This window comes from Lithobates pipiens, unplaced genomic scaffold (genome assembly GCF_037356315.1).
Source record: "Lithobates pipiens isolate NorthernLeopardFrog02 unplaced genomic scaffold, aLitPip1_a1.2 Scaffold_25, whole genome shotgun sequence".
Taxonomy (NCBI): Eukaryota; Metazoa; Chordata; class Amphibia; order Anura; family Ranidae; genus Lithobates; species Lithobates pipiens.
Genome location: NW_027507787.1, coordinates 87,832,104 through 87,844,155, shown reverse-complemented (window position 1 = coordinate 87,844,155; position 12,052 = coordinate 87,832,104). Strand labels below are relative to the sequence as shown.

The window sequence follows — 12,052 nt, the reverse complement described above, 5'->3', positions numbered from 1 at the left end:
ACTGAGCAGCAAATGATATCACATGTGATGTATTTCAGTTATCTTGCAAAGCTGGCCTGTTAGTGGGCCCTGAGGACAGGTCTGATGACCACTGCTATAGGTGGATCTTTATTTAGGATCCTCATGCAGCTCCTGAGAGATGATTGACCTGTATGCTACACAACAGCTAGGAGGTTTTTCCTACCGTTCTTCTCCATCTTTTGTTTTCTCCTTCTCTGCCCAGACTGATAAGACCCCTTTCACACTGGGGCACTTCAGCACTAGAAATACTCTTTGCTAAACTCCTAAAAAATGCCTCGGATTTATTCCAGTGTGCCTCACACTGGGACGGTGCGTTTGCGGGACATTCTGAGAAGTCCTGTAAGCACCATCTTTGGGGTGGGTTGAGCACTCCCAAAACGCCCTGTCCTTTGGAATGAATCAAAAAGCCTGAAATGCCCTTTTGAAAGCGCAGCAAAACTGGAGTTTTTAACCCTTTTATTGGGATTAAAAGTGCCCCACTAGTGGCCGAAAGCAGCGGTAAAGTGCCGCTAAAACTAGCAATGCTTGGCTACAGCCCCAGTGTGAAAGGGGTCTTAGTATTGTTTACACTAATCACTGCTAGTACTACTGAACAATCAATAAACAAAAACCCTCCCTTTATGTACATATATATTAGAGCTGAATGATTAATTGTTAAGAATCGTTATTGCAATTTTTTTTCCCATTGCAATCTTGAAAAAAGTATTTCCCAATTCTTTCTATGCAGAGAATTTTCTCTGCTCTGCTGAAGCCACAGACATCAAAAGAAAGGAAGGAAAAAAAAACAAAACAAAACAGGCAGTCTGCCAAGAATCACAACATTCTTTAGCAGTGGAACTAAGTCTAAACATTGTAACAATTTGTCAAAGGAATAGACCAGTGTGCAAATTAGCAAAGCTTAACCACTTAAACACTAAACCTTTTTCTGACATTTGTTGGTTTCAAGTTAAAATATTTTTTTTTGCTAGAAACTTACTTAGAACCCCCAAACATTTATATATATATGTGTGTATATATATATATATATATATATATATATATATATATATATATATATATTTTTTTTTTTGTAGAGACCCTAGAGAATACAATGGTGGTTTTTGCAATATATTATGTCACACTGTATTTGCGCAACGGTCTTTCAAATGCAATTAAAAAAAAAAAAATACTTTAATGAATTAAACATAAAAAAAAAAAAAACTGTAAAGTTAGCCCAATTTTTTTATACCAGGTGAAAGATTTTACGTCAGGAGAATCATGAGAATTGTGATCTTTAGTCTAACCGGTTCCCGACCAGCACACGACGATGTACATCGACAGAATGGCACGGGCAGGCATATTGGCGTACATGTACGTCCAATCTTCAATGCCGCCCTGCCATCGGGAGCGTGCCGCCGGCGGCGCGCTCCCGCGCTGGCCGGGGCCCCGTGAGTCCAGTCGCGGGACCCGCGGACTCGATCGCCGCGGGCATACTCGTGATCTTCTCACGGGACGGCTGAATGGAGGAAATGCCGTGTAAACAGCATTTCTCCATTCTGCCTAGCAGCTAGTGACGCTGATCTCTGCTCCATGTGATTGGAGCAGAGATCAGTGTTCACTAAATGAAAGCCCAACCCCCCCACAGTTAGTAACACACCCCTAGGAACACTTAACCCCTACACTGCCACCCACTGGTTAACCCCTTCACTGCCAGTGTCATTTACACAGGAATCACTGCATTTATATAGCAGTGATTACTGTATAAATGACAATGGTCCCAAATATGTGTCAAAAATGTCCGAAGGGTCCCCCACAATGTCGCAGCCACAATAAAAATCGCTGATCGCCGCCATTACTAGTAAAAAAAATAATTAAAAAAAGTATTAATAAAAATGCTATAAAACTATCCCCTATTTTGTAAACGCTATAACTTTTGCGCAAACCAATCATTAAACGCTTATTGCGATTTTTTAACCAAAAATATGTAGAAGAATACGTATCGGCCTAAACTGAGGGAAAAAAAGGTTTTTTTATATATTTTTGGGGGATATTTATTATAACAAAAAGTGAAAAAGAATGCATTTTTTTCAAAATTGTCGCTCTATTTTTGTTTATAGTGCAAAAAATGAAAACCGCAGGGGTGATCAAATACCACCAAAAGAAAGCTCTATTTGTGGGAAGAAAAGGACGTCAATTTTGTTTGGGAGCCACGTCGCACGACCACGCAATTGTCAGTTAAAGCAACGCAGTGCCAAATCGCAAAAAGTGGTCTGGTCTTTGACCAGCAAAATGGTCCGGTCTGTAAGTGGCTAAGCAAAAAAAAGAAAACAATTGTGATTCTCATTTTGGCCAGAATCATGCAGCTCCAATATATATAAATAAATAAATTATATATATATATATATATATATATATATATATATATATATAAAATTAGCAAAGACCCTAGAGAATAAAATAGCGGTTGTTGCAATATTTTATGTCACATTTGTATTTGTGCAGCTGTCTTACAAATGCAATTTTTTGGGGAAATAATACACTTTTTTTGAATAAAAAAATAAGAAAATCTTTTTTTTGTTGTATATTGTGAAAGATGATGTTACCTAACTTTACTAACATGTTAGGCTTTAAAATTGCATGCACTCGTGGAATGGCGACAAACTATGGTACTTAAAAATCTCCATAGGCGACGTTTCAATTTTTGTAACGGTTACCAGTTTAGAGTTACAGAGGAGGTCAAGAGCTAGAATTCTTGCTCTAAGACCCCTTTCACACTGAGCCGTCCATCCTAAAGCGCAGCTCGTTTTAGCACTGTTTAAGCAGCGCTTTTTAAAAAAATACAGCACTCCCAACCCACCCCAAAGATGCTGTTTGCAGGACTTTTCAGAACATCCTGCAAGTGCACCAACTGAGTGTGAAAATACACACTGGAATGAATGGAGAGGCGCCCCAGTTTGAAAAGGGGTCTAACGATTGCGGTGATACTTGTGTGATTTGAACACTGTTTACATTTGTGGATGTGACTTAAGTATGCGTTTTCTTTGGTATGCGGGGACAGGGCGCTTTAATAATTATTATATATATTTTTTTTTTATAAATCTGATCACATTTATTGCTGTCATAAGGAATGTACAGTGGTGTGAAAAAGTGTTTGCCCCCTTCCTCATTTCCTGTTCCTTTGCATGTTTGTCACACTTAAGTGTTTCGGAACATCAAACCAATTTAAACAATAGTCAAGGACAACACAAAATGCAATTTGTAAATGAAGGTGTTTATTATTAAAGGTGAAAAAAAATCCAAACCATCATGGCCCTGTGTGAAAAAGTGATTGCCCCCTAAACCTAATAACTGGTTGGGCCACCCTTAGCAGCAACAACTGCAACCAAGCGTTTGCGATAACGTGCAATGAGGCTTTTACAGCGTCCTGGAGGAATTTTGGCCCACTCATCTTTGTAGAATTGTCCTAATTCAGTTACATTAGAGGGTTTTCGAGCATGAACGGCCTTTTTAAGGTCATACCACAACATCTCAATAGGACTCAGGTCAGGACTTTGGCTAGGCCACTCTAAAGTCTTCATTTTGTTTTTCTTCAGCCATTCGGTGGTGGACTTGCTGGTGTGTTTAGGATCATTGTCCTGCTGCAGAACCCAAGTTCGTTTCAGCTTGAGTACACGAACAGATGGTCGGACATTCTCCTTCAGGATCTCTTGGTAGACAGCAGAATTCATAGTTCCTTTTATCACGGCACGTCTTCCAGGTCCTGAAGCAGCAAAACAGCCCCAGACCATCACACTACCACCACCATATTTTACGGTTGGTATAATGTTCTTTTTATGAAATGCAATGTTCCTTCTACGCCAGATATACTTGGACACACACCTTCCAAAGAGTTCCACTTTTGTCTCATCGGTCCACAGAATGTTGTCCCAAAAGTCTTGGGGATCATCAAGATGTGTTGTGGAGAAATTGAGACGAGCTTTGATGTTCTTTTTGCTCAGCAGTGGTTTTCTCCTTGGAACTCTGCCATGCAGGCCATTTTTGCCCAGTCTTTTCCTGATGGTGGAGGCATGAACGCTGACCTTAACTGAGGCAAGTGAGGCCTGCAGTTCCTTGGACGTTGTTGTGGGGTCTTTTGTGATCTCTTGGATGAGTTGTCGCTGCGCTCTTGGGGTAATTTTGGGCGGCCGGCCACTCCTGGGAAGGTTCACCACTGTTCCATGTCTTCGCCATTTGTGGATAATGGCTCTCACTGTGGTTCGCTGGATTCCCAAAGCTTTGGAAATGGCTTTATAACCCTTTCCAGACTGATAGATCTCAATTACTTTCTTTCTCAATTGTTCCTGAATTTCTTTGGGTCTCGGCATGATGTGTAGCTTTTAAGGATCTTCTGGTGCACCTTACTGTGTCAAGCAGCTCCTATTTAAGTGATGCCTTGATTGTGAACAGGTGTGGCAATAATCAGGCCTGGGTGTGGCTAGAGAAATTGAACTCAGGTGTGGACAACCACAGTTAGGCCGGGTTCACACCGCTGTGATGTGGGAACGCCGCGAATCCGCGGTGTTTTCCCGCATCTCATTACTCCTGCCGGCAGTTCACACTGCCCTATGCGGACGGCTGGGAGTGTCAATGATATGTTAATAACACCCCCAGATCCGTCCGCATATCGCAGTGCGATCTGCCGACTCGGACAGGAATCGGATCGCATGGTGTGAACCCCCATGCGATCCGATTCTGTTGCGGACCAAAAAAAGGGTCCTGTGCGAGTTTGCTGCGGGAGCGATGCGAATTCAGCCATACTATCTGTATGGCTGAACTCGCATCGCTACGGAGATCGGATGTGATTTGCGGTGCGAATCACAACCGGATCTCCCCCCGCAGCAGTGTGAACCCAGTCTTATAGTATGTTTTAACAAGGGGGGCAATCACTTTTTCACACAGGGCCATGATGGTTTGGATTTTTTTTCACCTTTAATAATAAACACCTTCATTTACAAATTGCATTTTGTGTTTACTTGTGTTGTCCTTGACTATTGTTTAAATTGGTTTGATGTTCCGAAGCACTTAAGTGTGACAAACATGCAAAGGAACAGGAAATGAGGAAGGGGGCAAACACTTTTTCACACCACTGTAAACATTCCTTGTAAGGCCGCGTACACACGGGCGGACTGTTCGCCCAACTTTGTCCGCTGAACAGTGTTTGGGCGGACAGTCCGCTCGTGTGTGGGCTTTCAGCGGACAGTTTCAGCGGACAGTTTGACGAACAAGGTTTTACGGAATTTCCGAAAAACTGTCCGCTGAAACCTTGTTTCAGCGAACAGTCCGCCCGTGTGTAGGCTTGTTCGTCAAACTAAGTTCCGCGCATGCTCAGAAAGGATTTACACGCCGAAAGTTATAATGCAGTGTATAGGACGTCGTATTTTTCGTCCCGTCGTACGTGCCGTTCACGTCATCGCGCACGGTTTCAGCAAACTGTTCGTTCGTCGTGTGTGGCCATGTCCGTCCATGCTAATTTTGAGCGGACTGTTTGCCGAACAAGGTTGGGCGAACAGTCCGCGCGTGTGTACGCGGCCTAACAGTAATAGGCAGTCACAGGTCCTCTTTATGGAGGGATCTGGGGTCTAAAAGACCCCAAATCCCTCCTTTGCACTTTAAAGTATTTAAAATCAATGCCATTGGCAGCAGAGTAAACTGCAAGTGACATTGTGATGTTACTTCCATTGATCCATTGTTCTTTTATATATACTGTATATGTTTGGCTTACCGCAATGCTTATTTGTACAGTGGAACCTTGGATTATGAGCATAATTCATTCTAGAAGAATGCTTGTAATACAAAGCACTTGTATATCAAAGCGAGTTTCCCCATAGAAGTCAATGGAAACTCAGATAATTTGTTTCATAGTGACTTCTATTGTATGCAGAACCGCATGTGGCCAGAGGTGGGGGGGTGCCGGAAACCGCTCGGAAACTGATCGTTACCATTTAGAAACACTCAGAGAGGCTCAGAAACACTCCGGAACCAAGTGTTTCTGAGTGCATCCGAGCAGCTCTGAGTGTCACCGGCGCCCCACACCGCAGAGGCTTGAATCCTACTCGTTTTGCGAGACGACGCTCACAAACTGAGCAGAATTATAAAAAAAATTACAGCTCGTAATGGTATGTGCAGGAGAGCAGTGCGGAGTGTATGGTGGTGGGTAGTATGTGCAGGAGAGGAGTGCAGAGTGTATGGCAGTGGGTAGTATGTGCAGGAGGGGAGTGCGGAGTGTATGGCGGTGGGTAGTATGTGCAGGAGAGGAGTGCGGAGTGTATGGCGGTGGGTAGTATGTGCAGGAGAGGAGTGCGGAGTGTATGGCGGTGGGTAGTATGTGCAGGAGAGGAGTGCGGAATGTATGGCGGTGGGTAGGTAGTATGTGCAGGAGAGGAGTGCAGAGTGTATGGCTGTGGGTAGTATGTGCAGGAGAGCAGTGTAGAGTGTATGGCGGTGGGCAGTATGTGCAGGAGAGGAGTGCAGAGTGTATTGTGGTGGGTAGTATGTGCAGGAGAGGAGTGCGGAATGTATGGTGGTGGGTAGTATGTGCAGGAGAGGAGTGCGGAATGTATGGCGGTGGGTAGTATGTGCAGGAGAGGAGGGCAGAGTGTATGGCGGTGGGTAGTATGTGCAGGAGAGGAGTGCAACGTGTATGGCACGGGTTAGTATGCACAGGAGAGCGGTGCAGTGTGTATGGTGCTGGGTAGTACAAGTGCATGAGAGCATGTACAGCAGTTTGGGGTATATAGTGTATAACACAATGTACAGCAGTGTGGGGTATAGAGAGTGTATAACACAGTGTACAGCAGCAACATACAGTATAACACAGTGTACCACTGGCTGGACATGGAATATTACATTGTGTACAGTGAATGTTTGGTGAATGTCATTGGGTCATACAGTGTACAATATCTATCTAATATAAACTCACCATGCAGATGTTGGGATTAGTCCCAGCCACCATGGTCAGGGCACCGGCAATGATGTACTAATAAAAAATAGAAGAAGAGGGTTATGTTGATCTAAAGTATAATATCATAATATAAAGTAATCAGATGACATAGTGGTTTGGAGTGAGTTTTATTTTGGGGGACAGCTGTGCCTTTGATACAGTATTTCAATAAACAGTTTCCCCTACCTCCCTCAGTGCTGCCCACTTGGACAAAAGCTTACCATCCTTGATTCAGTGATCCATGGCCATATTCATTCCTATGGGGAGTCATACTTATGGCAGCCTCCAGAGCTCCAACAGAACGCGGCTTACCCATAAGAATGAATGAGGCTGAGACACATGCAAGCACACTTTTGGTGAAGAGGCTGTGCTGCACCATGCATGGTCATACAGCAAAAATCACTGCTCCGGGTAATAAAAAAAAAATCTAGGTATCCAAATTATGTTGACATTTCTTATGTTTATCATCCAAGCTACTAATCTAGTGCTTGTTTTTTTTTTTTATCTTTATTTAGTATTTTTTTTCCATACAAAAAATATTAAACATAATATACATATGTATGCATCCTACTCCCCCCCCCCCCCTCCTATAGCCCTATTGCCTCGTTATATTTCTTCGTTAATTTAAACAGTTTCCATTGTTCCCATTTCTTTCGGAATTACTTTTTTCCACTCTCCTTGTCCTCTTCCCATCCCTCCATTCTATACATATCCTCTACTTTTTCTATCCATTCCCTCAATTTTGGGGCTTCCACCTGTCTCCAGTTTTTTGGAATCAAGCTCTTTGTCACGTTTATTAAATTTCCTATGAGGGCCTCTTTATACTTTTGAGTTGGGGTGTACCGTGGAAGAGACATGTCCAAGGGTTTTCTAGTACCTGAGTTCCTGTTATTATTTTTATCAGAGCTAATATTTCCCTCCAGTACTTTCTAATTTTTGGGCATTCCCACCAAATGTGTGCCGCGCTCCCTTGTTGTCCACACCCTCTCCAACACGTCCCGAGTTAATCTTCCTGGTATATCATCATCATATCTGGTGTCCTATACCACCTAACAAGGCTTTTGTAATTCATTTCTATTGTGTTAAGATTTTTAGAAGTCCCGTGTGTTAAGTGCAAAATTTTTTCTATATTCTGTTTCTCCCCTCGTGGTCCTATTTCTTCTTCTCATTCTTTTATATAGATAGGTACCTCCATCTCATCCATTACTCCCAGCAGCTTATATATCTGTGAGATGTTTACTCTTATTATTTTCCCTTCACACATCCACTCTAGAACATTAACCTCCCTGGCGGTATGATTCAGTCTGGAATAAGGTGCTGAAAGCGGTACAATTATTTTGCATGGAAATCTGGCTTTTATTTTGTAGTCCTGTAATTCTTAGGAATAACGCTCTGAAATCTCTTCAAACCAGAGTCTAGCGGACATCCCGGGTATGATAAAGTTTAAAATATAATAAAGAATAATAAAAATTATTCAATAATGTAATCAAATCCAAAAAAAAATGAAAAAGGGACATGTTTTGGTTGCTATGGACAATCTCCAAATTACAAGCAGTAAAAAACAGTATTTATAATATAAAAGTGCATGCAGGGCATTGCACAAACCACTAGGGACAAAGGGGGTGTGTATTTTTTACTACAGCACTGTAATCTGTAAGATTACAGTGCTGTGTGTGTTTTGTGTCTTTTTACATTTTTGAATTTGCCGCCGTTCTCCGCTCCTGTGCGTCGTAACGTCGCAGGGAACGGAGCTCGGCGGCATTCGGCACTGTGAATCGAGCGCAGGACGGCTCGATCACACAGCGCGGCGGACATCGCTGGATCCAGGGGACAAGGTAAGTAACGTTACCTGTGTCCTCCCCTGCATCGAGCGGTGCAAGCCCGAGTCTGGCTCGGGGTTACCGCTATTGTAATGAAATTCCCAACCCGAGCCAGACTCGGGATTACCGCTGAGGAGGTTAAGGTCTTCTCCACTTCTCAATGGTTGTGGCAATGATGAGACAAAATGTCTGAGCTGGAGGTACCGCCATCCATCTATATCCATATACTCCTGAAGTGTTTCTAAAGTGATTATTTTGCCCGCTTTTATTATGTTTCTCAATTGAATGTCTTCTCTTCTAATCCAATGCCCTCCCATAGTGCTCTTCCCCGGTGGAAATAAATTATTCTTTTAATGCCATTAATGGGGAATTGTATTTCCATTTATTATGTTTGTGAATTCCATTCCATATTCTAAAGACGTTTTTTGTGAGTGCAAGTGTTGTTGGTCCTAGTGATCTATGTTTTGGGGGTATCCAAATGTCCTTTCCTAATCGTGTCTCTGCAGAGTTATGTTCTATTGCCACCCATCTCTTTTCATTATCTAGTTTTGTCCACTCCTCCACCCATGTTAACACTATAGATTCATAGTATTTCTTAAAATCCGGTACCTTTAAACCTCCCCTCTCTTTTCCAAATTGTAATACCTTTAAGGCTGTTCTAGGCTTCTTAGTAACCAAGCTCATTTGGAAAAATAAGTATTTAATGGTATTGAAATATACTGGAGGGATATATATCGGTAACATCTGTAACTTGTATAATATTTTTGGTTGTATGATCATCTTAAGGGCGTTTATCCGGCCAAACCAGGACAATGGTTTCATCATTTTTTTTTTTGTATCTTCTCTTACTTCATCCAGCAGGGGAATATCATTTATCTCATAGATTTTCTTTAATGAGGCTGCCAACTTTATACCTAGATATTTGCTTTCCTTCTTCCACAGGAAGGGAAATTCACCCTTAATATCCTGTTCTTCCCTATTGCTCGTGTTGACATTTAACACTTCTGTTTTCTTTGAGTTTATTTTAAAGTTCGATAAATCTCCATACTGCTCGATAATCTTTACCAAGTTTGGCATGGAGATTCTAGGTTTCGTCACATAAAATAGAACATCGTCCGCAAATGCGGCTACCTTATGTGTCTCTTCCCCGATCTCAATTCCTCCTATATCAGATTTTTCCTCACTGTCTCCAACAGTGGTTCTAATGTCAACACGAACAATATAGGTGAAAGTGGGCAGCCCTGTCTAGTCCCATTGTACATCCTGAAGGGATCAGACAAGTTACCGTTTACCCTTACCACTGCCATTGTACACTCGTAAAGTGTCTTTATCCAACTCAGGATTCGGGTACCAAATCCCATTTCCTTCAGCGTGCCTATCATGAATCCCCAGTCTACTCGGTCAAAAGCTTTTTGTGCGTCTATTGATAAAAGCAGACTGGGAATTCTGCTCTCTTGGATTTTCTGGAGAAGCAATAGTGTCCTCACTCCATTATCCCTTCCCTCTCGGCCCCCCACAAACCCCACTTGGTCTGGGTGGACCAGGTTCGGGACTAATTTTTTCATTCTAGTAGCTAATATTTTTGCAAACAATTTTATGTCAGTATTTAACAATGAGATTGGTCTATAGTTTGAACATATCAAGCCCTCGCTCCCTTCTTTCAATATTGTAGAAATAATTGCTAGAGAGGCTTCCTTACCCAGACCATATTTTATACCTAGACCATTAAAAAATGCACATAACCTTGGTGACAATATTTCCCTGAATTTCTTAAAATATTCTATTGTATAGCCACCCGGGCCCGGGCATTTCCCTCCTGTAGTTTCTTTTATTGCTTGGTTTACTTCGGATACTGTTATCGGGGACTCCAATTCCTGTGCTATTTCTTGTGATAATCTAGGGACCTTGGCGTTTATTATGTATTCTTTAATTTTCCCCCTTCTGATGTTCTCTTGTTTTTCTGTCTCCTTTTTTCTGACCCAATATATTTGCTCATAGTATTCTCTAAATACCTCCGCTATATCTTTAGTCTTATACTTGGTCTCATTATTTTTATCTAGTATTTTCTCAATAACTTTTTTTGCTTTCTTTTTCCTCAGTATCCTAGCTAAGCTCTTACCATTCTTATTTCCCCACATATATCGATTCTTTCGCTATTTTATAATATTCTCTCCTTACTTATTGCTCTATTATTTCCTCTAGATCTAATTTTTTAATAGCTAAATTCCGTTGTAACACCTGTATCTGTCCTTGTCCATTCTGTTTCTCTATTTTGTGTTTTAACCACTTGCCGACCGCCGCACGACGATGTACGTCGACAGAATGGCACGGGCAGGCATAAGGGCTTACATGTACGTCCTTGCCTGCCCGCGGGTCGGGGGCCCGATCGGTCCAGTGTATTTATTACCTAGTCTCACTAGTGTACCCCTAAATTTAGGGGTGTCTACTTTCCAAAATGGGGTCATTTGGGGGGGGGGGTTTGTGCCATCTTGGCATTTTATGGCCTTCAAAACTGTAACGCCCTTAGAAAGCCTGAAGGCGGTGCTTGGTTTTCGGGGCCCCGTACGCGGCTAGGCTCCCAAAAAGTCCCACATATGTGGTATCCCCATACTCAGGAGAAGCAGCAGAATTTATTTTGGGGTGTCATTTCACATATGCCCATGGCATGCGTGAGCAATATATCATTTAGTGACAACTTTGTGAAAAAAAAAAAAAAAGTTTGTAATTTTCCTGCAACCTGTGGCAAAATATAAAATATTCCATGGACTCAACATGCCTCTCAGCAAATAGCTTGGGGTGTCTACTTTCTAAAATGGGGTCATTTGTGGGGGTTTTGTGCCATTTTGGCATTTTATGGCCTTCAAAACTGTAATAGGTAGTGAGAAGTGAAATCAAAAATGTACGCCCTTAGAAAGCCTGAAGGCGGTGCTTGGTTTTCGGGGCCCCGTACGCGGCTAGGCTCCCAAAAAGTCCCACATATGTGGTATCCCCGTTCTCAGGAGAAGCAGCAGAATTTATTTAGGGGTGTCATTTCACATATGCCCATAGCATGTGTGAGCAATATATCATTTAGTGACAACTTTGTGTAAAAAAAAAAAAAAATTTTTTTTTTGTCATTATTCAATCGCTTGAGGCAAAAAAATAAAATATTCAATGGGCTCAACATGCCACTTATCAATTTCCTTAGGGTGTCTACTTTCCAAAATGGGGTTATTTGGGGGGGTTTTGTACTGCCCTGCCATTTTAGCACCTC

General features: G+C 42.1%; 1 protein-coding gene across 1 annotated transcript in view; it reads right to left on the bottom strand.

The window, feature by feature from the left end:
- Positions 1–12,052, bottom strand: part of LOC143930364 (membrane-spanning 4-domains subfamily A member 4A-like) — a 212,233-nt gene that overhangs the window by 42,919 nt on the left and 157,262 nt on the right. The window contains exon 4 of the mRNA XM_077454634.1: positions 6,959–7,015. Coding sequence (XP_077310760.1) covers positions 6,959–7,015 — 57 coding nt within the window. The remainder of the gene's footprint in view (positions 1–6,958; positions 7,016–12,052) is intronic.